Source organism: Onychostruthus taczanowskii, unplaced genomic scaffold, assembly GCF_017590055.1.
Source record: "Onychostruthus taczanowskii isolate IOZ18803 unplaced genomic scaffold, ASM1759005v1 scaffold209, whole genome shotgun sequence".
Taxonomy (NCBI): Eukaryota; Metazoa; Chordata; class Aves; order Passeriformes; family Passeridae; genus Onychostruthus; species Onychostruthus taczanowskii.
The window spans coordinates 36,234-63,901 of record NW_024499340.1 but is presented as its reverse complement, the minus strand read 5'-3'; the positions used below and the strand labels follow the sequence as shown (position 1 = coordinate 63,901).

The window sequence follows — 27,668 nt, the reverse complement described above, 5'->3', positions numbered from 1 at the left end:
AGATAAACCTGTGGTATTTGCCTTCAGTCACCTGCTTTTCCATTTAAGCAAGTATAATTTCTCATAGCTCAGGAAGAAAGCACACACTTTTTGCAGATTTGGGGGTTTTTTTGGTAACCATTGGACTTGGGTTTAAGTACATTTGCTGAGAAATTTGCATTTAGCTCCTGAGCCCATGCTGATTTAGACAGCATACACCATGTCCAAAATGAAACAGTTAGACTGCAAATGGATTAAGGACTTTATCAAAGGCACAGAATTTCTTCATTTTTAATTTGGTTTGGTTTTTTTTTCCTAAATAACCAGTGTGGCTGTCCTGTTTACTTGGAAATCACACATTTAAGGAGTGAGATCACATTTTAAGGAGTGGGGGGCTGGACTGGGTGCTCTCCAGAGATTCCTTCCAACCCCAGTTATTCTGTGAACCTTGACATGGCTCAGCAACATCTAGAGAGAAGATGGCTGCAGCATTTTTTGGTACACAGCCCACCCCGTAGCTCCCTACTGAGTAAAACATGTGGTGTTTGTCTTCTGACCCTGGGGCCTCAAAATGCATTCATACACACAGTGTGCCTGTGCCTTTTGTCACTTATTAACACTTAATTTAAGTTTCCTGTGTCAGCAGATCAGTTGTTAAAAATCCATTGTGTGTCTGACACAGTTTTAGAAGCTGAAGATGACAAGGAATAGTGAATTAATGGCAGCAGGCAATGAACACCTCCCAGAAACAGGAAAATATCACTGGAGGCCTGAGGTGAAGTAAATTTTAATCTCCATCAATTCCATTAAGTTAAGTTCTTTTAAGACAGCAAATAGATGCTGAGCTTTGCTGAAGCCTGAAGAGCCAATGCCAGTGATGCAATTAATCACATTTAAGTGTACTTACATGATATTTAATTGGTTAGAAAGTAAGCAGATTCAACTGTAATCCCAGCTTAAAAATACATACATGCTGAAAGACTGATGCGTTTTTAATTTTTTTATCACCTTTTTCTGATAGCCCAAGTTTGTTTTAAAATATTATTGGTGTTTTGGGACTAAGAAAAGTCAAGAACAACAAATGTATTTTATTCAAAGGGTGTATTTTATCAATTGCTTCCTAAATGCTGTTTTAGGACTTTTTTTCTCAAAAGACAAGCAAATTGAAATGAAGCTTTTTTTTTTGTATCTTTGACAGTTCGGCTAAACGACACAGGAGTTCCAGCACTATTAATTATCCATTTACTCACACTTTTAAACCTCAACCACGTTAACACAAGAAACTTTTTACCATAAACAGCAAATTTGATTAATAACTCTGCAGATACAGCTCTACATATAAAAGTTCAATATGTTACAGATTAAGTAGAATGTTTCCATGTGTTCACAGTCTAATATTTGGTAAGAGAAAAAAGATTTTGTGCTTTTACAGAGTTTCCTCTGCAAAATGCCTGTGGGATTTGCACAGCTAACTTTAAACATGCACCTTCCCTTTCTGATCTGTGAGCTGTTTCTCAAAAGAACTCTGATAAACCAAAAAAGCTCAGGAAAAATAAATCCACTCAGATGTTAGACACAAATTGTGGACAGCTTTTTATTTATTACAGTAGTGACAGAAATTATCCAAATTAAAACAACCTCTCTTTAGTTCTACCTGGAATGTGTATGGGAGTTTCTTTGTAATTGATCTGGCATGTGGGAATAAAAGGTGAACTGGTCATGAATACAATGGAAAACTCTTGGTTCTTCCTCTGCTTCCTAGAAAGCAGAAATACTGCACACAACAGAAATAATACCACACTATTTCTTCCCTTTTTTAGTAATTATTTTCAGAGCAGCAGGACACGATCCTAGACGACACTGCCAATATTTTCAGTAACTCAGACACATTAATACCAAGCACCAGATTACAAAAAGAAATCAACACTCTTCATTATGAAGCTGAGCCTTCACCTGTCTTCTCTCTCTTGTCCAGTTCACCTCAGTGCCTTTAACATTTAGACACTGTGTTTCCTACTGCAGAACAGATTTTCTTGGATTTTATCTCCTGTCATGGATATATGCACATAACCATGTCAGCAACAGAGGCAAGGTAAACCTTCCTCTTTTCAAAATCTAATCAGCTATGACCACTCTTCCCTCCTTAGAGCAAAAAATTAACTGTCTGCAGGGAAAGGGTGTAGGTGGGAAATGGGACTTATGAGGAATGCAGGGAGGAAGTGAGAGAACACCCAGCACAGGATTTCTGGCATTATGCTTCTCCCAAGGCCATGCAGCAGTGGCAATAAAGCTCATTCAAGCATAACACTGAAGTTCCTCCTCCCTGAATTCTTGGAATGAGGGATGTCTGAACAGTTAAATTCCTTTTTAAGACATGACTAAATAGAAACTTCAAGGGAAAAAAAAAAACAGAAAAAAAAAGAAAAAAAGAAACACAACCAAACAATTTGAATTTTGTTTGGTTTTGCTTCTCTTATATTTTTTTAAACTTGTTCATGGTAATAATGAAGCCTACAGTACTACTACAATGTAGTAGTAGTAATCTACTCATAAAAGAACATTACCCAGAAAACAGAATTAACCCTCAAAAGGTGCTGTAGACCCATTAAGACTGAATCATGCAAATCCTTTGCAGAGTAGGAGCAACTTCCTACTTGGGAGTTACATCTTGTCAAATTTGCATCTCTAACATATACTGAAATCATGACTCATTTTCCAGCAGCAAAGCTTGCAAGTTCCACTGATTTTTGAGTTGTTCATACCAGCTCCCAAACCCAGCTATCTACTGAGGTAAGCACTCACTTCAAAAATACCAAACATGTGAAGTGTGAACTGAGTGAGCCTGGTCTCTCTGATACATGACAAAGGTAGTTTTACTGAATACCAAAGGGGTTTGTGTTCCTTATATCAAAGTCTCTGCAAATCTGACGCCCTCAGCAGAAAGAAAAGCACTGAAAAGCAGGACAGATCCCTGTGTTTGCTTGTAAAACCCTCAGAGAAAACATCTGGTATCTTCTGAGCTGTCTACTGAGGATGGCAGAGCACCAGAACAGGCTGCCCAGGGAGGTCTGGAGGCATTTCAGCCCCACATGGACACACTCTCCTGTGTCACCTGCTCTGGGTGACTCTGCCCTGGCAGGGGGCTGGACTGGATGATGTCCAGAGGCCCCTTCCAACCCCAGCCATTCTGAGAGTCTGTGATCTTATTTCAACAGACTCTGCACCGTAATGTGGAGTTTGGAAAGGCACAAAGTGCCATAGTCAGCCCCTTCCTGCATCCAAGTGGGCTGGTAATTCACAACAGAGCAGACATGGTGCTACCAACCTGCTCACACCACAGAGCTCAGGTCAGGAGCAGTTACCAGAACTCAGTGCTCAAAAGGAAATGTCTCAACTGCTGGAAGGCAAAGATTCTGTGAAATAAAGAAATTCTGTCCCTCCCTTCTCCCCAAAGAAAGGCCAAGCATTTCTCATCTATGCCTTGCCATCGCCTTGTAACATTGTGTGCTAAGCCCAGCTGACATAATTATGATCCAAGCTTCCTATTTAGCAATTATATGTCAAAAATGTAGCAGAAATTACAGCTGTTCAAACTTCCTTTGTTTACCCATCACACAAAGTAGACTACCACATTGTTTCTATGCTCCCCAGCAGAATTTAGACACGTGGTTAAATGAGTAACTTAAAACTATTTGCCACAGGGAATATACTTCCAGAAAAAGACAACACAATTATTGTGAGCAGGGGTGCTAAAGAGCACCACTGATCTCTCACACAATTCAAATGAAGCCCCAGAAGCTATGCCAGGGCCAGGCTGGCAGAGCAGTTTCAAGGACCCTTTGTATGTGGCCAAGTCATACAATGGAGCCTGACTTGGAGATTGCAACATTGCACCCCTTCTGTGATGCACTGTTTCTGTTCTTGACACTGTTATGAAAAGAGTGTCTAAAACATATTAATCACTTCAAGACGGATGGCAAAACATAAACTGCAGCACGCAGGCCTAGTTCTGACACAGAAGGAAAAACAACATCAGGTATTTTTCCTTAGTATTGATTAATAATCACTTTTTCCAGGCACTTCAGCTTTGTTCTCTAGGCCCAGCAGCAAAAATCTGGAGGCAACAAAGCACACCCGGATTTTATCCCAAAACACAGACCACACACAAGGAAAACAGTGATCTTTCAAGGTTTTCGGGGTGATTGTCAGAAGTGAGAGCTGTCACAGGGAGAATTCCAGTCAGAGCTCCTCACCTTGGCAGGCCCCAGTGCGGATGTTCGGGATGAAGCCACGGCGGCAGGGCTGGGGCTGGGCAGGGCACATCTCACAGGGGTGGCCCCAGGCTCGTCCCACGGTGGCACAGCACAGGGACTTGGTGCACACAATCCCGGTCAGCTGGCCCTGGCACATCTGCTTGCTCACCTGGGTGAAACACGGGCCTGTCCTGTAATCTGGGGGGAAAAAAGGAAAGCTTGCTGTGTCATACAAGGCACTGTACTTGTACCTGTGGAAGGAATTTTTTTTTAATCCAGTAGATACCTATATTAAGAAAATTCCATGGCAATTTACTTCTGCTGAAGGTAATGACTTTGATGAGGTTATAATTCAGTTTACTTCTTTCAAAAAGATACAACCAAATCAAAGGCAGCTGGACACAAAATTGCTCTTGAGCACTGACAGCCTATCCAGTAAAATCCACAGTAAGCAAAAGGATTTTACAAACAAGCAAGCAAACAAATAAAAGAGAAGATGAGATTAAGCAAACAACGGCTGGAAACTGGTTTTCTTGCTTCTAAGCTACTTCATGGTGATTTATAGGAGGGAGCTGCAGCCCACAGCAGCCACACATTTTTTCAATCCACACTGATCGAGATGCATGCCAGAGGGAGTCACAGAATCATCATTCCAGCTGGAATGCCTGTTGCAAAATTGTGCTACTTACAGAGGACTGATTGGCAAACCACCACTTATTTTCCGAAGAAAACCACGAGACAACTCAACCAATCCAAGCTGTATGCAGAACACTGAATATAGCACAGAAACTATATGAAAATATACTTCTGGTAGAATTCCTGTGGAAAGTTAGTTCATCAACACTAAACCTGTATAAAGAGAATTTTTTTTTTTAATGTTATGAGTCAATAACAACTGGGATCAATAATTTACTGAAATTCTCTAGGAATAAATAAGAAACAACTTGTTGCTCTAAGCCAGATTTCACATCCTTATGGAATCTCTTAAAAAGAGTGAGGGGTGAAAAAAAGAAGAAAACACAAAGTTTTTACTCAGACTCAGTCACATGAAGGAAGGCACAACAGTGGGGTGGTGGCTGCTGAAGCTGCTGTTCCATCTTGGTTTTTTTTCCTATCAAAAGCAGGCTCCAACACCAATATGTGAATAACACACTGTCTTCCACACACTCTCATTAGGGTGCAGCTGGTCTCACAACCAAGATGTAAAAGGGATAACCCTTGTTTTCTTTGACTTGATACTTTCACCCTGAAAAAGTAAGAGCTTTGACATCTTTGGAAAGCAAAAAATGGTCTTCACAGTGAGGTGTTATACTAAGCTTCCTGGCGTTATACTAAGCTCTTAAAATGAAAGTTCAAACAGAAATAAATGTTCTGCTCCCTCTCTTTGGTAAGGGTCACTCAGGTACCAGTCTAGGAAAGACTTTTGCAGTTATTAATACACACTGGTAGTCAATTTCAGCTGGGCTTTTCACTTTAAATATAGTCAACCAAGTACACAAGAACACAAATGCCTGATGATAAAAGAAGATTAAAAGATCTTACATACTCAGGCCTGTGAACTTTACTATTTCTTGATTATCAGTACAAAACAGTCCTCAAAGTTACACTCCGAGCTTCCCCTGCGACCATCAAGCCACAAAAATGGCACTTCTAATAAAAGAAATACATGACAAAAAGAAAATCCTGTCCTTGCTCCACAAGAGCAAGGAGTTCAGTTCTCCATGGCTGAATGCCCTCTACAGTAAAATCAAATAATTACTTACTACTCATCTTCAAATTCTCAAAACTGGCATCCAGTAGGTCTGAATTCCTTAGCAATCCCAGCTCACCTAGCAATTCCTATTCAGGAAATAAGTAGTGCTGCTGGCAGTACTGTATTTTTACAGCAGCAATTCTCCAAGACAATTTTTTGTAGAATCAATCTTTGGATATCATGAAGGAATTGGAGTAAGAGTACAATTCAAACCATGTATTTCTCTGTTTAATGCTAGTGACCCACAGGAATACCCTGGACAAAGATATTCTGCATTAAGAATCTTGGAATTCTATCAGAGGAAATTAACCTTGAAACACAGATTAGAGTCGTGAATTGTATCTGACTTCCACTAGACACAAAATGATTGTGCAAACTCTGTCAAAACTAGCAAAGAAAAGCTCAGTTTAGAGACTGTGTTCAACAGAAAGATTAGAGAATATAACCAGACACCAAAGCATGTTTTTTCAAGAGACTATGAATGTGTCAGATTCAAGGAGTGATACCAACACACCTATTGCTTACTGTATCCTATCAAACAGGAATACATGCTCTGGAAACCACCCATGCATAGGTGCCTAGCCATGCCTTAATGAACAGAAAATGCATTAATCTAATATTCAGATTCTGTAACCAAGCAATGTTTATCAGCATAAGCCTGCTGTGTATCTATTCAGATATAGACTTTATAATAATACTAGTATTTTAAAATATTACTGCAATTTAACATATTATTTTTAAAAAGTGCACCCATTAAAAAAAAAATCTTTACTTGTTCAGTTTATCCAGTATGAAGCCCAAAGGTAAAGAGACTGATTAGTGGCTGCTCTTCTGCACTATGAGGAAAATATAAGATTTTAAAATACAAAGTGAAGGCAAGCATGTTCGGGTTAATGGTAAAGTTCAGATGTTTACATAAAGATCTGTAGTCACACAGTAAATTTTACATGTGGGAAGCAAATGCAATAAAAATAGATGCTATTTTGAAGATACTTTGTAGCTTCATTTGAAGCTGTGGATTTGTTTCACACAGCCAGTCACATTATATTACTGTAATGGTTGATCAGACCTTAAAAATTCCCACTTATGAATCAGTCATCTTTTCCATATGGGTTTGCTTGTCTTATTCTTAGGTGGTTCTTCATTTGTTCCTTTGCCAGCACTGCTGATGGAATAATTTTGCCAGAAAGAACACATGTTGAACATAAGTTACAAATCATCTGTTACTCCAGAAAGGGTAACTGCTTTGCTGAAATTAGGTGATCTTCACCACATGTGTTATACAGTTTTAGTTTTTAACTTCAAAAAATTATATTCAATATTCACAGTGACCTGAAAAAGACAACCTTTGTGAAAAACCCAAAATGTTAATATAATTAGGAATATTTTTTTCCTGGCATCAAGAAAAAAATCACACCATGGACTTCAGTATTTAACTATGCTGCAACATTTCTATTTTGTCATAGAAGTGTCTATTTTGTATTCTCACATGGAACTATACAACTATTTCTGTTCTTGGATTTTTTTCCATTAATTCCTTTCCAAAATTCTAACTCTACCTGTAATTAAAGAAGTCTAGTTCACAGGAGCCTGAGACAAGGAGTTGCAACATAGAGATTTCTAGTCTTGGCTCAGTATCCATCTATTTTATTTTTCTTCCTGTTCCTCTGGCCAAGTAAATTATTCAGATGAAAGTGTAAAAAACCTGCTGTAAACAGATATGGAATAGTCTGTCTGCCATGTGTCCTCTGTGTCTAACACCCACTAGCTAAAAACCTGAAACACCCCAAATACAACCTACTGGCACTCAGGACAAAACATTAAAATATTTTGGTACACATGTAAGGATCCAGTTTCTAACTGAATTTTGTCACAACTCCCGCCCTTAAAAATTTCACCTCTTCCCAGGCAATAAGAGAGAGAAAAAGCAAGGCATGAGGAAAAGTAAAAAGGTAACTACACATGTTGTAATGTTCACTGCAAGCTATCCAGAAGAATATTAAAAATTGAGTTTTCTTTTGTGGGAAAGCAGAGACTGAAATTTTAAATGAAAGCTCCCAGTGCCAAAATACATTTTCTGAGAGAAATCCAACAGGGGTGCAGCACCAGTCTCCTGCACCCATCCTGTAGAAGGGAAAAGCACATTATCTCAAATACTTTATTTGATGTTTGTGAGCACTAGGAAGATTTAGCAGGAAGGAACAGTGAAGTATCTTCCATCATTCTTACTAAAAAAAACAAACAAACAAACCCACAACCATAACTAAAGAAGGAAGCAGCGCATCACGAGACAAGCCTTTTTAATGGAAGCTACTTAGAAGATTGCTATTTCTATTACTAAAAAAAATACTGAAAATATTAAGCATGTTCATCATGAATCACATCAGGAGTGAGTAAAGGAAGGTGTCTGAGACAGGCCTTCACAGCCCCTGTCAATTAATGAACAAGACCTAATACTTTTTTAATGTGTTTGACTTCCTTACAAAGCAAATTTGCCTTTCATTGGACTTTTTACACAATCTCACTCCCCTAAAGGAAGATTTAGGAAATACTAAGGAACGGATGAGCAAATAAGTAAGTTCAATTTCCATCACCTCACCTGCAGACTCAGCTTACAGCAAACAGATTATTATTATTGTTATTATTATTATTATCTCAAAAATCCATTTCATACAGCAGCATTATTAAATTAACAATCTAATGTGTGGGACCTGAATGCTGGAAAGAAGTAAATGCTGCCAGCATTACCAGGAACTTAACTTTCTCCTAAAAGAAAAATCAGCACAGTGAGTGAAAGCCCAAGAGACTGCACTCTGTGTCAGGGAACTTCCAGGGTATAGACATTAAGTCTGTCCTGGCAAAGACCTGAGGTTGAATTCACCTTGCTAGAAGTTACTCCAACAGGAAACAAGACAGAGAAACAGTTGTCTTTATTAAAACTCTGATAGGTGGCAAATTTCCCCATAATTTCTGCTAACACTCAGAGGTCTCCAGACATCTGAAATTCTTTCTGGCTGCTTGCTGCAGAACCTGCTTGTTGATTACTGACGAGATCTTTCAGTGGAACTCTCTGAATTTTCCCCTCTGCAATGTGAAATCTTCATGTTTTGATAAATAAAAGTGTAGTCAAGCTTCATCTTCCCGCAAGGGGAAATTCCATGGTATTCCATGGATTCCTACCATGGGACCACCAGGACTGGAAAAGCACGGCATGCCCAGTTCTCCCACTTATTCTGGATAAATGACAGCTTTGCCCAAACCTTCCAAAGAAAGGGAGATCAGGGTTTTCCTTGACAAACTTTTCATGTGAGTATGAGTATGAAAGTGTTGGCAATACTCGTAACTGTCCTTGGGTTCAGAGCACAAATCTGAAATTTATGCATATGTAAATATTATTATTCTTACTCAACTCCAACATCTGCAGATCGTAAGTCACAGTAATGCAAAAAGCTATTTAAACATTTTAAAGTGTGTATGTTTATTAAATATTATCTAAAATTTGTTTTCCTTTAATGTTTTGATAAACTTTATATGGAAATTTGGGAGGTGTTTTGCAGTAAATGCTTAGCTGCCAGCACAGAGTGCACAATAAGGGACATTTCAAATGTAACAAGAAAGCAGATGAATTGTACTTGACATAAATCAAAAGAATTTTTTTCAAAGGTGATATCCAAAAAGTCACGGTAAAAAAGACTGCTGGCTGGAAATGAACAATGAGTCTCCTGGAATATGAAAGGGTGTTGGCAATGCTATTAATTTTCTTGGAAAAAATAATCTGTGGGCAGCACTGCTATTTAGAGTGAGGAATTCTTACAAACCTGAATAGTAAAATCAAAGCCTCCTTTTCTTTACTTTTTCTAAGAAACTTGTGTGTTAAGTATCTAATAGCATCACGTTTATTGTTAACGTAAATAATGATCACAAGAGTCTTTCAAACATTTAAAATTGCTGCTAACTAGAAGCTGGGACACACCCCCAGCAGGTTCTTTACTCATTCACATACCTGAAGTGTTCTATAGAGTTTATTTTCATATGTAATAGAGAAGAAGAGCAGCTTAGTGGAAAATGGTTTTGAACACTGATGTTAAACACATCATGAAGGTTTGGACGTTTTTATACAGCTGACAGCTTTCATTTTCAGGTTGAAATTTTATTACTGTTCCAGTGGTCCCACATGACCTTTTCTGACCAGCTCCTGTGATGCAAAACTTCCCATCACACAAACTCCTGTGACTGACTGGGTAACCTAACAACACACACTTGACAGCTGTAAATGAAAGGAGGAGAAGCCACGGGTTCAATGCAGGAATCTGTGTGAGCTTAGTAGCTTTTAGCAAAATTCCAGGTTCCACCAGTACTTCTGTCATGTCCATTCTAAGCATATTCTCATTTTCCTCTGGCTGGAACAGCAGCAGCTGCTCTTTTCCAAAAGCAAGAACTCCATGGCTCACACAGATATTTTTATATAATAGGTATTATGATGGTTTTAAGCAGATGAAGTCTAAGTGTAGTAATAACTGTGTATCTTAATACTCTTATGAACTAAAAAGCAAATCGTTCTTGCACTCCTCAGCACATGGTGAGGGGAAATGGCAAAGTAGCAGATAAACAACAATATTTCTGAAATAAAATGCAATTTTGTCTAATTGATCTGAACATTGAAGAAAATGCTCCTAAATACTTCAGGACACAAAACATTTTGAAAAGTACACACACACACACAAAAAAGCACAGAAATAAAGAAACAGGGAAATACTTCACTTTTGTCATTTATGGAATTCAGCACCTTCCAGAATTCACATATTTCCTTAAAAACTTCTTGGAACAAAAGGTTTCCACGTGTAACTGAAGTATCATACACTGACTGACAGGAAATTTCAAGCACAGAATAAAAGCTGGGAGAGAAGTACTCCTGAATTTTGGCTCCAGCAAGATGTCCAGTTTTGGTTTGGTTGGGGCTCCTTGTAAATGTATTTATTTCCTTATGCTTGCTATTATATACTGATAGCCTGAGGTGGGACTAATGAAATCCCAACACTTAGCACACAGTCTGACACACAATGGAATACTAATTATCAATCTTTGCAGGAAGTTACAGCCTGAATCACCCCCGGGCAAGTAAGAGACAAAAAACCGCAAAAGAATATTTTTTTTGTTTTTTGCAAGATGCAGCAGTTCATACCAACTACCCTAATATGATGATTGTTTATCTTTGCTTTACAGTATCTAAAGCATGAAGGAACTCCTTCATGCTACCTGCTGCTCCTTCCCTCTCATGTTTCTTCTTCCTTACTCATCAAAACTTGGGATACTGGAAAGCCAGGTAGATGCACGTTAAACTCTTTATTAATTATTTCATGTCCCAGGAACCAAAAAGCCAATACCTTACGCTGTGTGTGCAAAAATATGCTACCTTCCTTGACCATAAGATGGAAATTTGAATTACACTGTCCACAGGCTTTTGGTTCCCTGCTCCATGAAGTCAGTGCTACTCAGTTCAACTTCAAAGGAACAGAACCCCAGAATCAGTGAAGAGGAAGACTGAAATTTTAGGACAGGACACCCTTTTAAGAGTATTGCTGAAGAAGGGCACACTCCACCCTCCCACTCTGGAGTTCAGTGTCATTCTCAACAGCAAAAGCCAAGGCTTTCAGAATGCACCCACACTCACAAAATGAGGAGGGAAAATATTTCATAACAAACCCCTGTGTAAATTAGAAAGGCATGGAAAAAGGCACAAAGCATTCTCAGCAGACCAGAAACCCTAATAAAACCACAGACACTGGAGCTGAAAACAATCTCCTTAATTATTAACCTAAGTAGGAAAAAGAACTGTTTCACACATTACCCTTAGAAAAAAAAAATTAAATATATATGTCCATTTAAATGGCAAGAAACATTTTCTCAGATGACTGTCTAGACTGCTGTGATAATTTGAGTGCATAGTAAGCTAAAAAACCCAGCCTGCTTCTATTTACTAGAGTTCTGTCTGTGCAGAGGCAGAAACACAGTTTCTATTCTTCAGATCTTTTGGTTGTGTTCATCAAAACCAAAGGGCTTTAGAAATTTACCTCTTGGGCTTATACAAGATTTTCAGGGAGACCTTACAAAGCTGAGTATCTTTTCACAACCAAAATATAGGAAAGAAGATAATTGATATATCCTCTCAATACAGAAATAATTTAATCCTGTTTCTCATACAGCAAGTTATTAGTCTGAGGTGGAATAAACCAGTTTACATTTGGCACTCCATGATTTTGCAAACGTGGATGCAATGTGCTCTTGACTGGCTTCAGTAAATTACTCCTGATAAGACCTGGATTACTCTTTTCCATACATATTTTATTACAGCAACTACAACTTTTAAGATACTGCATAATTAATGCTTATGCAGACAGATATGGTTGAAAATTTAAAGCAGATCCAATTTACAGAATTTTAAGCCTTAACATTTAATTCACTGTAAGGGAGCTCGAAGCATAACAGACATAATGAAAGATATCAGGGTGCACAAAGAACACAGGAGGAGAAAACACGGAAAAGAAAATTCCTTCCAAATATGTGGCATCTATCTAACCTTCAGCCAAAGCCACACAGAGTTTTGGGTTCTCCACACTCATCCTCCTGGCTCAGCGTTGAGACAGTTTTATCAAACTCCTTTCTTAGTAATCAAAACAAGCCTAAGGCGAATGACAATACCCTTTGAGAGAAAAGCAAGCAAAACAAAAAAAAAAACCAAAAAAAAACCCAAAAAAACCCCAAAAAAAAAAAAAAAAAAAACCCACAAAAAACAAAAAAAAAAAAAAAAAACCAAAAAAACCCAACCAAAAAAAAACTTCCCATTTCTCATTTTTCAAAATCATTGTTTCACAAAAACAACTGTGCAGGTGTTACTGAATAATATGTACTTTCCCTCTCCTATTTCTTGCTCCACCACTGCAATATTATTCAAAGAAATATCCAAAACCCTTCTTCCACTCTCAGATCTAATATGGAACTTTTGTATACACAGAACACATAACCAAGGTAAAAAACCTATTTCAGACATTCATAACCATTACAGAAATCAACTTCCAAGGTTCCTGAGTTTCCCAGATAATCTCTCAAGCCTCCTCCACACAATACCTGTAAACTTAAGAAGAAACTCGTCTAACTTATTCTAACACATTTTACAGTCAAAAAAAGTGAAAATTTCTATTATTTCTTCCTCTTTCCAGTACTCCCAAAATGAGTTCTTCAGCTTATTTCTGCTGTTTCCAATTTTGCCTAGAACACCTATATAAGCAATATATAACATTAGTACTTGCTGAATTTGATGCAAAGTTTTCCTATTTACACGAATATTTCAGATATTTCTGCATTTTCTTTGTTAAAGACATTTCCTGTGGGCAAGCGTCTCAGCTTCTTCTGATCTCTAACTACCTAGATATCCTTCTAAGAACAGATCAAGATTTTTTTTCCTGGATATCTTACAAATTAATTAGCTCAATAAAGTTAATAATTTTTTTTAGTTTTCAGAAGAAATCTTTTCTTTTGAAACTCTAACAAAGCCATCATGGCCTTGCTCAGCTCTTGTATTTTCTCTCTCCCCAAATAATTAAAAAAAAGAAGGTGACATTTTAGTACATCTGACCAAGAGCAAAATTTTCACTGAGGAAGGGAAAAGATAAGACCAGACAGAATTTTTCAAAGGCATCATCTTCCCTCTCCTCTGCAACATGTTTCTCACTCATGATTTTGCTTCACTGCTCTGTACTATCAGACCCTTGTTTCACTTTTCAGTGAACAATCCTTAGATAAAGAGCATAAGCTAGTCTAAGTCCTACCTAACACATAAAAACCACAGTATTGATGCTCTCCTAGACTTGTTCCTCTTGTAAAGAGGAAAAATCCTAGTTTTCAAGCCCAGATTTTAGAAAATAGATACATGAAGAAAAAATATATATACTGGCTGTAAGTATAAGGTGTAGCAGTTCTGGTAGTTCTTTTTTTCTTTTCGAAGTTTAGAGCAGCACAGCTACAGAGCTTCCCTTTTAAATGATTTAAACCAATGAATCTTTCCCTGTGCCTGAGCTGCTGCACTTTGGTGAAAACTCTCAAGCCCTTGGAAGAGTTCACTCAAATCCGTATTTTCATTTTAGTTTGGTAGACCTACTTTAAAGGCATAAAACCTCTGCTTTTAATTCTAATACAAAGTGAAACAACCCCACTTCCATCACACTTTGGCATTTGCCTGTCCTGTGCTTGAGCAAACTGAGAAGTTTTGAAGACTTCAAGTGCTTCAAAAGCAGCAAAATGGCTGCATTTAGGGGTTTTTACCTTTTTCTTTTGCCGGTGCCAAACAAAGAGTCACTCAAATATTGGGATTTAATTAAAAACGAAAGGAAGGGAGTAAGGGAGAGACATTGACTGGAATCACTACTGCAATCAGCATGATCAGCATTACTCATTTTTAAAACTGCGAAATGTTGTATCTTCTGCAGACCCAGAAGGGAGAAATTTTCCAATACCAGCTCACAACAAGCAAACACACACTCTGTGCAGCTTCTTCTGGATATCTGCCTTGGAAAACCCTGTTTTTGGAGATAATGATGGGCAACAAAAGCAGGGAATGCAGTGCCAGAGCTCTGTGACACCACTAGGTATTGACATCTGAGAGCAGGGAAGCAGCTTTTTGCATCTGCCCTGCTGTAATCCCTCAGGGGATGATGTGTGCCAGTACCTACAGGCCAGAACCTGCAGCAGAAAAAGAAGCTTGCTGAGCAGGGACTGCCCTTAAATGTGTGTGTTATTAACACCTGACAGCACGTCTAGCCTCAAAAAAAACCTCCAAAATATCTAACAGGTTCTTCCAACACAGACATATTTTATTGTATGTCTTGACTCAGGTAACTTGCCTGTCAGATGAAGCTTTGCCTCCTACTACTACAGGTATTTGCAATTCTTATCTCTACTATTTCCAACAGGAATAGAAGCGTGCTTCTTTTTTTTGAGTCTAAACTGAAGCTTCTTTCGGTATAAAAAACATGACCATTGCAGCATTTTGCTTGCAATCAATCAGCCTGCAGCTAAGCATTGAAAAAGCTGACAGAAATGCTTTCTAAAAAAAAATTAAAAGAGATAAAAGTAGACAAGAATGATGAATGTTGCAAATCTTAGGAAGATTCACATTCCATGGTTTAAACTACTGCTGACTTATTTTTAGCTAATTTTATGAACCGTAACTGAATTTATTTTAGTTAAATTAAGCTTCAAGTTGATGATTTAACACTTATATTTCCCTCAGTGACCAGGAACATCCCCTGTGAACTGAGCCATGTAGTTTTTAGCATGCTACAGGAAACTAATTACTGATTCCTTCACTCAACAGGCCTTGCACAACTTCTTTATGAACCTGCAAAAAAAATAACCCAAGACCACATGCTCCACTTCCCAAAGGCTGAAAATTGGACTGAAGATGAATTAAACTGATGTTTAGCACGTCAGTCTTTCATTTACTGTACACTGAAAGAAAAGAAGCAGGAAAACTATAAAAAACCTCGACTCTGGCTCAGGATGATAGCAGCCATTAATAAAGGGAAAAAAACCCAACAACCCCACAGCAAAATTAAAAAGCTATCTTCCCAAGACTCCTACAAAAAGAGAAGAGCATGCTGATCAAAAATCATTTTTGCTGTTAAAGACCTCATGGTACTGCTAGCATCAACAGACGGGAAAAGCTGTGTGAAGTTAAGTGGTCTTCTAAAATACTGGTCAGAAGTTGTTTCTTAAGGAATTACATTTTCTGTTGCTTCATTTAGACCTGATCACTGTCACTTAAGCACACACAAGCATCTTCAGCAACACTACAGACTAAATATATATTGTATTCTTTACAATTAAAATTGTATTTGAGAAGTATTGACTCCTATACAAATCTGGGTCAGTTTACTATGCTAGCTTAATTTTGAACACGTGTATTATCCCCAAACATCTCTATAACCCCTGTGCCCATCAGTTGCTTCAGTGTGTGTCCACTTCAGTTCTGTATTATTCCTTATTCTTTTGCCTCAGTTACTACACACTAACAACACTTTAACTGAGGATGCTTTTTGCTTTGTCCTGCTTGTTTCTCTGTGCTGTTGATAAGCTTTTCCATCCACTGCCCAGCTTGAAGAAAAGCTTTTTATCTCAAGTTATAGTCATAGAATTTTAGTCTCCCAGAATGGTTTGGGTCAGAAAGGGCCTTAAAGATCACTTTGTTCCACCCCAGCCATGGCAGGGACACCTCCCACTGTCCCAGGCTGCTCCAGCCCCAGTGTCCAGCCTGGCCTTGGGCACTGCCAGGGATCCAGGGGCAGCCCCAGCTGCTCTGGGCACCCTGTGCCAGGGAACAATTCCCAATTCCCAAGCTCCCAGCCAGCCCTGCCCTCTGGCAGTTTAAAGCCATCACCCTTGTCCTAACCCTACCCACCCTGGTAAAAAACCCTCTCCAGATCTGTTTTAGCCCCTTTAGTCACCCTTGTCCTAACCCTACCCACCCTGGTAAAAAAACCCTCTCCAGATCTGTTTTAGGCCGCCTTTAACTACTGGAAAGCTGCTATTCAAATACTGTACTTCCTTGTTTTGCCCCATTTCTTACCTGTCAAAGCTTGGTAACTTTACCTAAAATTCTCTTCCCTCAAAAGGATGCTTTTCCCAAGCTACACATTCCTACTCATTCTAAACCCTTTTACTTCCAATTATGAGTCAATTAACAGAGTAAATGAGAACTTCCTCCCTCTATATGGGATGAAAGCAAAGTTACATCAGTGACAAGATTTGCCTTTCTCACTACTTCTTCCCCTTATCCCATGATAAAAAAGGAAGAAAACATCCTTGCTTTTCCACAGCTTCATATCTCTGAAGATTATCAGTTTTAAAAAATGCACAGACCATGAGCAGTGACACAACTATCATTTACACTGTTGAGAAGCCAGAGGAATTGGTCACGCTAGGAAAAAAATTGTCCTTATATGTACAACTGAGAATGAGGCCTCTTATTCTGTTGCTCTTTCTTTTTTCCATTGTTTTCACTGGGAAAACACAACTACAGCAATTTTAACTTTTTTTTTTTTTCCTCCTTTAAGACACCACACAAAAAACTTGGATCTTGTGTGCTTGCAAACCAAAGACAAGCAGCTGACCAAAGACCAGATTTGACAGGAAACGTAAGAGGTCAGCGTACATATCAGAAAAAGCAGGAACTCCCAAACAGGTTTTTGTCTCTTTTTAACCCAGCAGAAAGCCTCAAGTTAAATACTCTGATCATGCCAGTCATCAGTTACTGCTCAGCCTCCTGTCTCCAGCCCGGAAATTAGTCTGCTCAGAGCCCAGATAGCTGAAAAACCAACCACATTTTATCTACAGCTTAGGCTGGGAGGCCAAGCTGAAGGAAACACACACATGTTCTGTATTAGGAAGAAAATACCTTATTTTAAAGAACTTAATTTACAGAACCATAAAAAACGTGCATTTAAAACAAAATGATGTAAATAAAAATTAAAAAACAACATCTCTTATAACATTGAGGTGATTTGCAAGGGAAATTCACATATCCTTAAACTGTAAAATTTTACTCAAAGAGTTATAAACTGCTGCTAAATTCAGTTTAAAATTAAACCACTGAGACACTTCTTGCTGTAAAATATTACTGGCAACTATGGCAACCCACAGATGAAGAAATCACTGCTTTATGCTATTTATTGGAAAACATAGATTATTGCATTAAAAGCATAAATTACAAATTACTGCTGAACTAAACAGGCATTTAAGGCATCTTTTACAGTAGTTTCACATACTCCATCTCATGTAAAGCACAAACAAAATGAGCACTTAGATACTTTTTATAGTTATTATCAAGATATACTAGAGGAGTCACCTTTCTTTAACTGAATAATAGTAAAATAAATTACTAACTTCTTTATTTGAATATGAGAAGGTCTATGCAACACCAAGATTAGGAAAAATTTTACTTAGCCCTGTCAAAGCTGCAAAAGCATGCTATATTAGATGAGATAGATTAGATAGTTATATATGCAATTATATATGCTATATTTTATTGACAGTGACAGAAGGAAATTTGGCTTACTATCTCCAATTTCAAGAAATAAAATGCAAACCTTTAATTGAAATAACCCAATTTTTAAATACCCACATAAGGCAGATGAACTCTTGCAGAACAAGAGCACTCCACACAAAACTGAAAACCTAGGACTTTCAAGGAGAGCTGGGGAAAAAGGATGCCAAAACACTGATGTTTAAATTTCCGTAAAGGGCTTGAATTCTGCAGCTAAAGATTTCACAATGAATGGCAAGAAAGCAAACCTAAACTCTTTCAACATCACAAAAGTTAGGCTGCAACACACAAGTGTAGTAGAATCTTTCAAGCTTTGAAGGTCAAACAACTTAAAGTATAAATATCATTACTAGAAACTCTGAGCCATCATCACAGCTGGAGTCTGTCCTATACATCAATGTGATTCCACAGCCCTGAATATAGAGTACAGAAGCAAATCTTAACTGGGAATGACTTCTTTTATCTAGGATAAAAAGCAAGCCTATCAAGTTGTCTGGCAATAAATAAAAAGCATTTCTGATGCAATCAACTAAATTAAAAAAAAAAATTGAATATTGCAATTATATTATGCCATAGTTCAGCCAGAAGTATAATCCACCTTAGACACATAGCCCAGACTGCAGAATTTGCAATGGTAAGATCCATCAGAAGTAAGGCTCAAACTACAAATTACCCTAACCTTGTGCAATCCCTTGGAAATCCATTCCAAACAGAAAGACCTGGTAGTCTCTCAATTTTAGACAGGTATACATTGTGCACAGACATATCTCTGAATGGCTATGAAACTGCTGTAAGTATTAACAAATATTTAACAAAATACTACTTCCTTTTTCTCCGCTAACCAAGTACATATGTAAGATTTGAGTCCTTGTGCCTGCTTCAGAAGAAGCAACTACAGGAAACGGGATAAATAGAAAACTGCAAATCAGGTTTTAACAAACTGATCCTTTACATTCCTCTTACTCTTGTGGTACCTAGTGGGTATAGAAACCAGCCTGGAAGACCAAATAGAAACTCCTGCTTTTTCAGCGTTTGGGCTTCTAGTTCCTTTACCTCCATGGAAATTATTTCCATTTCACAGTTAAAAAATACTAAAAGAATTTAAAAACATAAAATGGTGCAATACATTTATCCAAATTTATGCTCATAGCTCTGAGCATTTCACAGCTGAATTTTAAAAAGGGAATTCCACAGGACTCCCTTCAGAAGCCATCTCTGAGACACATTCTGGAATAAGACTGGGTTTAGGAACTGATCCCTGTATTATGGTAATTGGTTATTTTTTTCAGTCCTTCTCTGACCTCCTCCCAACCAACCAGAGCAAATTACCTCCCAAGTTCTTCTTATGACAGAGGTGTTATACATAAAAAAAAAATCCTTCAATTATCTAGACTTACACAATCCTAACACCACCAGCAGTTCTGCTGGATTGTTATTTCATGTAGCAAAGAGCAAAAGACATCTAATCTTTTAACTATTGCATGAACAAACTATGCAGCCTAAATGAGCTGAAATTCCTCCATTTAAGCTTTGTGCGTGTCAATTTTTCATGTGTCTGCCAAACTAAAAAAAAAAAAAAAGACACTTTCTAAAATTACTAATAATAAGTGGCTTACTGAATGTTTACTGGCTGAAAATACACAGTGCAAAACATGTACACACAGCATTTTTTTTTGTATACAACTACTCACAGCTTCCTTCCTTGAATTTCTTTTACCTCTTTGGCACTGAGGGCCAGTGAAGCCGTAGACACAAGCGCAGCGATTGGGTCCAACACACCTTCCTCCATTCTGACAGCCACTCTCACAGACAGCTTCAGTTAGCAAAACAAACAGGCAAAAAGGTTAATAATGTCATTTATAGATTAACACGTGCGTCATTTTTAAAACACTCATTTTTCTCCCCCTGCTCCAAGTCTTTCTAGGCCTGAGGATGGAGCTGATCCCCCTCCTGCCACCTCCACCAGCAATGACTGTGCAAACCAAATTCCATCAGCACCTGCTGGTTTTAACTGCAAACAGCTGCTCAGCACAGATTAACAACACGTGTTCAAATTCAGTGTGCTTTAATCAGCTGTGCAGCTCTAGTCACTCATAAGAATTATGTAAGAACTTACTATCCCTCACTGAAGTTACCTCCCTGTCAAACCTCAACTATTTTTGGGCATATTAAGTTGTGCTGTTCAGTCACAACAGCAGCAAACCTTTTGAGTAGAGAAAGGAGTCCGAGAGAGATAAACATCTCTCAAAGCTGATGCTGCTGGAAAGAGGAGTGACGTTTAGAAGCAAAGGTAAAGAATTCCCTGTGTAACTCATAATTTTTGACCTCAAAAAAAATGTGTTTCTTAAAAGATCCCAACAAAAAATAAAATTTTTGTGGTGAGGGAGGAAGCAGGTTGGGATGAAAGGGTTATAAATCCACAGTACATTTAGATGAAAAAGATATTTCACTGTCATGGGACCTCAGAGCACCCACTCATACTCTTCACCAATGGTCTGAATCAGGAACAAAGCTTTCTGCCAGACCACTGAATTTTCTCAGTTCAAAAGGAAGACAGTTCTTCAGAGAGGCTGAAAAACACCACTAAATCATTTTTAGCTACTAAAAATCATTACTAAATCATTTTAGCTACTTTCTGACTCACTGCTTCAGGTCATGGCTTCAAAACTGTCCAAATATGTTCCAAATCAAAATATCTCAGAGTAAGAACAGTCACAAAATTTTTTAAACTTTAAATTTTTGGTCTCAGAGTCATTAGGCTGCCTTCCTAAACGTGTCTCCTCAGTTTGGATGTGGTATTTTTAACACATTTGAGTATCCAGAGCAAAAAAAACCTCAGAAACCTAGAGAAGGTAATAATTTCAAACTGAAAAAAGGTACACATTACTCCTGCATCATAGTGGAGAGCACAAAATATACTATTGTGTGGAAATGTGATAAAGCCTTACTTCTTACCAAGAACCACCAAATGGAATTACCTCTTCCAGTGAATGCACACATAAAATGAAGATATTTTGTTGCGTGTGTTACATTACTGAATTAACGGACAACACTTCAGCAAGACAATTAACTTGATTAACATTTAATTTTAACAATTAATTGATTAACAATTAATTGATTAACAATTAATTTTTTCTAAATAGAAATAAAAACATATTTACATTTTTAAGGCTGTCTAGAAGACACATTCATAATCCTGCTTGAAATTTTAACTACATGATACAGTGAAACCAATCTCCAGAGTTTGTTCAGATTTTCTAGATTGCTTCAGGGTCACCACTTGAAAATTCAATCATCTTTTCATTTGTTCACTGGAAATTTGCCTTGTCTGAGAGCATTCAGGTGTTGAATATATTAACAATATATTTTAATATATTCTAACAAAAGTAGGAAGGGACCAACAACCCTGAATATAAAATTTCACTGGGGTCACAGGTCAGGATTGTAACTATTTCCTAAAATTTTAGAGAGTTTTAGCCAGTTAAAGCAGGAACAAGTCTGTTCTTCCAGCATTTATAAAAATGACTAGGGCAAAAAAAATTATCTTCCACAATATTAAGCCAATCTGGTTTTTGCAGAGCTGCCCTCTGTCTCTAGTTCTTTCAGACTGCTTTATGCAATTAATTTCTCTCCTAATTAGTAGTCAGCCTCAGAATACACTTTGAGTCTTTCCTCATCCCTGCAGCTTTTAAGGACTTTTATTGTTTGCTAAATTGCTGCAGCTTGTAAACACTGTGCTGTTATAGGTAAAGCTGAGCAAATAAGCAAACACTAGTTTGTCTGCCAACCCAAAAAGGTATCCAATAGCTTGAACTGTATTTAATCCTTTTTCCCTTAGACTAAGTAGAAAACAGGAGAACATTCTTCAACCCAGCAGTGAGACTATTGTTCTGAGGCAGAGAAAACTTTGTTGAAAGAGAATGAAAAACTAGTGAACATCTGGTATGAAGAGGGGGATGCACAGTGATGCTGCTCCCCAAGGGTTTCCCAAAACCACTCAGTGATTCCAATCTGCAACTTGAATTTTAGAGAACACAAAAGCACTTGAAGCAGGAAATGACTGCCAGCTAAACACCACACCCCGACAAGGAATTCTTTCAGGTGTTTCACTGCACTTCACAGCAAACTGGCTGTGACTTACGCTGCTCACAGTGGGCACCAGAGAAGCCCTTCTGGCACTGGCACCGCTCGTCCACGCACGACCCGCCGTTCCTGCAGCTGATGCTGCACTGCTGGGCTGCAGAGAGACACCCAAAATCAGCCACAAACACCACAAAGGAATGGCCTTTCACAGTCTGTGAAATGGGGTCTGAATGATGGGCTTTGTACCATCTATGCTACATATTTTAGGTGTATCCTTATGGACGGCTTTTCTCGAGTTTTCCATGATTATTGCTGCAGCTCAGAACTTTTAATTGCATTGGAAGCTGTACAATCTTAATTTCTTACTAAAATGGACTCAATGAAAATGTGAATACCACACACATTCATTTCTAAACTTCTTTCTCTCTTGAAGCATATTTTATTTGAATTTGTCACACAGAACAAACAAGCATGTGTGGAATAACAAACTAGATCAAGAACTTGAGGTGTCTTACCTAAGTGTAATTTACATTTGCATATGCAGTAATGAGAAATTATTTTTTAAGCAAGTTGGCATTTTTGTCACTGAAACTTGAAGAGAATGACTTTCAATGAAATCTGTAATGAAAACACAGTAAGTCCTTACCAGGTCTTGATCCACATGTGGGTGATATCTGCCCACTGGCACAAGTGCACATGTTGGGACGGGAACAAAATCCATCACCGCAGCTATTTCTGCAAATTGCTGAGGAAGAGCACAGAAAGAGAGTGTCAGGGATTAACAGCAACCTGAGGCTTAAACTTGCAGGAGAAAAAAAACCAACAACACTCTAAAACTCACTTCATTGGGACAGCTATTACACATGCAAAAGTAATTTTAAGTTAAATAAAGTGAACTGAATTTTGGCATAATCAGTATCTCTTGACAAATTTGAAGACAATCAGAATTAAATCAGGCATATTCAAACACTGACCTGACCACTGAAACCAGGTAATCAACTCTTTCCCCAATTAGAAATATCAGCCAATTATTCAAGGAATGTAAAATCATTAAAAACACATCTTTTAGACCACAAGACCTGTGAGAAAACATTACCAAGATTAGAAGGAATATAAACAATGCCAATTTATGCTATGGGCTTTACTCTTATAATCACCAATTTAAAGGCATTTTAGGGTGTTTTTTTTTCCTATTCCTAAGATTATCTGCCTTTGCCCAAAGCAGTTTTGTGGGAAGCCAATGTGCAAATGCTGGACTTTACAGATTTTGTGGCATTTTCCTAAATAGTTTCCTGTACTCAGGTAGCTCCCACACTCTGATTTTAAAACTAACTATAAAATCCCCAGGAAAGCCTGTCCACCCCACATCTGTGTGTTACATGCCTGACCTTCTGCCATCCCCCTGATGACCCAAAGTCCTGCCCTCCCTTCTCACTCACCATCCAGCACACCTCCAATGAGAAAAGGAGAGACAGAACCACAAAAAAAAAAGAGCTAAAAGTCTAAATTGTTCTAAGGCCAATCCAAATTAATACAGGAAATTCATCTACTCAAGTAGCAAATTAATTAAAAGAGAGCCTGAAGCAGTCAAGAGTCACTATAGCACAACAGAGGACTTCAAAAAGACATATATTGTGCAACAGACAACTTGTATAGCAAAAAATTCTCAAAAACAAACAAACACCACCACAAAAAAAAAAAAAAAAAAACAAAAAAAAAACCAAAAAAACCCCAAAAACCAAAAAACAGGAATCACAATTTCTTTGTAAACAGGCCTAGAGTTTTGTGAGAACCAAATAATCTGGCAGCACATTTCCACTAAAGGACTACAATGGAACAAATATCTTGAGGAGATCACGTGCCACACCATTCTTTGGGCATTAAAAAGATGCAAAATGCATTTACCATTAAATTCTGCTACAATAATGTCCCAAATGTGAAGGCATGAGAAGTCAAAGAGTTTGTGGGATTTTTCTCTTTAACTGGAATTAGAGACGTGCCATGGACAGACTTAAAATATTATTCCACGAGCAGAAGTAAAAGTGAGGAAGAGAACTTGGAGTTAGAGCACTTGACAAGCACCAGAAACAGGGTTGTTTTTCTATATTCCTGTTCAGTTCATCTTTATACACCACAAAGTCAATCTCTTGATAAAGCAAGGTTTACATTTAGTCCATTTGTTAATTTATTATCCATTAAGAAGTAGTTTTTTTACCAACTGAAAGCCCCAAACGTTAAGGCATATCCTAAAGATGCTTTCATCAGAACAGTTCACTCTGTATAACAAAAGAGCAAAAGTAAGCAACCATTTGGTTTTCAGATAAAAGATAATAACTTTTAATCATAAATGTGCCACAGACCACCAACAACCACCACCACATCATCAGCTTGAAACACTGTCTGGTCAAGATAGTTTCTTTTTCACCTACCACTGGCTCACAGATGTCTCCTCATGAAATACCACTTTAAAATCACCAGTTAAAATATGCATCAATTATAATCAGCACATCTCCAACGAGAAATGTGATAGCTTGTCCAGCATCCTGTGCAGGAGGCTTTTTCTAGGTGAAGACCTCTAGCTAAAGGGAATATCATCTCCCCAGATATTAAATGTGAGCATAGAAATCTGTACATTTAAACCTTCACCAAAAGCAGAAACAGAAAAGTGTCACAGACAATAGTGGTCTGCCAAAATCACTCACCCTATAAACACTTTAGAAAGTGCAATTTTCTTTTCAATTGCTTATTGCCATTAGAGTGCAGTAAGCAGGCAGGAGCTAAAAGATGTCCCTTGTGCACATATATTTAAATTAAATCAGATTATCCTGGATGTAGGCAGACCTGAGACCAAGGCCTTTAAGAGACACAATTTAAAGGATATCTTGTAAGGATTGTTGAAAGCCCCTAGACACATTTGAGCCAGACACACAGCTGAATCTGAAAAGCCTATCAACAGCATAATAGGCAGCCCAAATCCTTCTTAAAATCTCTACTTTACATTAAAGTAAAGTAGCCAGTATTGAAAGAGTTGATAAATGTGAAAAGAACACTCTGAGGAACTCCTTTTATTCCACAGCAGCATTAATAAAAGGATCTTCCACTGAATGGCACCATTATCCTTTGCTGGGAAATTCTGGGTCAGCTTGAGGTGAAAATAGGTGTTATATGGCAAGTTATCCCCAATATTAACTACTCAAGTTTAACCATGTAAAACCAATATAAGTGAACAGGTGAGGGAGGCCTGGAATCATAAAAAAAGCCACCAAAAGTCAGAAGTTTGTCAGACCTTGACTTACCACCCTTCCCTTGCCCAGTTTCATCCTGCACGCCTGCAGTTAATCAGATGGAGAACTACAAAGATCTCCACTGCTTACATAAAGAGCAGCACCTTCTTGAACATGAATTCTGAAGCTGAGCGTACTTGTTAACAGAACAGACAGTGACAGGCTAGATTAAATGGCAACAGATTAAAAATTTAAGGTCTGAAGGAAGCATTGTCTACTATCAGCTGTTACCTAACACAGAGAAAGTTCAACTTCATTTTCTATTTCATGGTAAACATCCCCGAAGACCTCATCCCACCAGAGTACTGAGCACACTCCCCTCAACACAGAACTTTTTTCCTTTTTTTTTTATTTTTTTGCCATGCCACGTATGTCAAAAATCACATCTGTCAGCCCAGTACCTACCATGACCAGCCAGCAGCCAGTCTACATGCCTGACAGCCATCAAAACACAACTAAAAATAACAGACAAGAGAGCAAGCATCCCAGATGTAAAGAAGCTTTCTATTTGACTGTAATTCCAAGTTTCAGAGAACTTCAAGAACTGATTTGCTTATATCAAGACCTTTTGGCTTTCTTTTCCCCTTCTGCTACTACAGTTCAGTATTTGATTTGACAAAGGTTTTTTTTCCTATTTCCTTCACTGTCACAGGTTTTCTTTAAAAACTAGGTGGAGATATGTCTCTTATGAACATACCAAGGTCATTGGACAGCCCTCCAGTTACAAGGGATGCGGACCTGTAAATCCATCTTGGTTTATTTTTCCCTTTCCTTTTGTCCAATATTTCTAAGAACAGCGTGAAACACAGAACTGAACTTGTTTTTCTCATGCTGAAGGAAAAGTGAAGTAGAAGAATATTTACTTTCATTGTTACCCCTTGAGCAGTAGCAGTCAGACACTTACGAACAATGCACTGATTCCCTCCAGGAAGTGTTTTCCATCCAGGGCAACAGTAGGAGCGAAATCTAGAACCACAGACATTTGGCCTGCAAAAGAGACAAATCAATAAATGTGCACGGGAAAACAGGAGGCACTCTGAAGAAAATTTAATGTTTTACATACACACACGGGAAGAATCCAGCTGCATAAAACAAAAACTGCATAGCGAAGTTGTCTACAAAAATATCCTCATCTTCCTCCAAGGCATTTAATTTTGGGTTAGTTCAACTGATTAGTATAAAGAGAAGAGGTAGATGAAGCAAGAGCAGGACACATTCATCCCTCTTGCAACAACTGAGGATATGGAAGGGATGAGTTTGATTCCACTTTCATTCACTCTTGGAAGTCTTGCCATAAAAAAGGGCTTCTTGCTGTCATCTGACACTAGACAGAAGGGCTGCCTGCTCATAAGGATAAACTAACTCAAAACACCAAGGAGTCCCCGAAACACCAGAAGAAGAAAACCAAACCGACTCTGCATCATTTCTTTGTAGAAACCCCCCAAAAAAGTCAACATCAGACTATCTGAGTATCAGAAGACGCTGGACCAAGGAGCCAAATGAGGTCAACTCATTAGCTGTAAGGCAGGCCCCCCACAAGGTCTGCTTGTAATTAAATCGCACTAATTAGGAAGCCAGACTTCCACAGGCAAAGCCCGCACTCCCAGCTCAGCGAGCCGCGAGTCCTCAGCCTCGAAGAGGCGGGAGAGGGAGCGGGGGCACACACGGAGACCACCGGCAAGGGGCTCTGCCTGGAGAGATGTCCTGGGGAACAAACAGGCGGCGGGGAAGGGGGTTTCAGCCTTGTCCCTACCCTCGGAGCCCATCGTGCTGTCCCCGCCTGTGGACCCGACCGGCGTCGCTCCCGGCCCCGTCCTCCCCGTGCGCGGCGGCGGCGGACAAGGGGCCAGCGGCTCCTGAGGGAGCGCGGAGCGCCGGCCGATGCTGCTGCTGCGGCTGTCGCTGCTGTCTCCCGGCCGCTCCCTGCGCACACAGCGCCAGACAGCTCAGCCACAGCGACAAGAAGCAGCAGCGCTGCGCCCAGAGCCGCCGCCGCCTGCCCATGCTGCGGCTATCGCAGCGGGGAGGGAGGCGGCAGCCGCGGGCGGGAGCGCCGGTCCCGCACCGCCCTCAGCGGGCACGGGGCGGCCCCCGGGCGGGGAGAGCCTTCAGCCGCGGGAAATCCGCCGTGTGTCCGCTCCAGACTGCCCGGCCGGTGCCAGCAAGGACCGGGCTCCACGTTGCTCGGCAGCCCACTGCGGAGAATGGAAAAAGGTGAA

The 27,668-nt window shown here is 38.9% G+C and overlaps 1 protein-coding gene across 1 annotated transcript in view; it reads right to left on the bottom strand.

Moving 5' to 3' along the window:
- FBN2 (fibrillin 2) overlaps positions 1-27,453 on the bottom strand; it is a 118,563-nt gene extending 91,110 nt beyond the window's left edge. Inside the window, exons 1-6 of the mRNA XM_041404110.1 lie at positions 27,203-27,453; positions 26,354-26,436; positions 22,812-22,910; positions 22,224-22,319; positions 19,800-19,895; positions 4,233-4,430 (exon numbers count right to left, since the gene is read on the bottom strand). Of these exons, the coding sequence (XP_041260044.1) occupies positions 4,233-4,430; positions 19,800-19,895; positions 22,224-22,319; positions 22,812-22,910; positions 26,354-26,436; positions 27,203-27,453 (823 nt within the window). The remainder of the gene's footprint in view (positions 1-4,232; positions 4,431-19,799; positions 19,896-22,223; positions 22,320-22,811; positions 22,911-26,353; positions 26,437-27,202) is intronic.
- Positions 27,454-27,668: the final 215 nt, after the last annotated feature.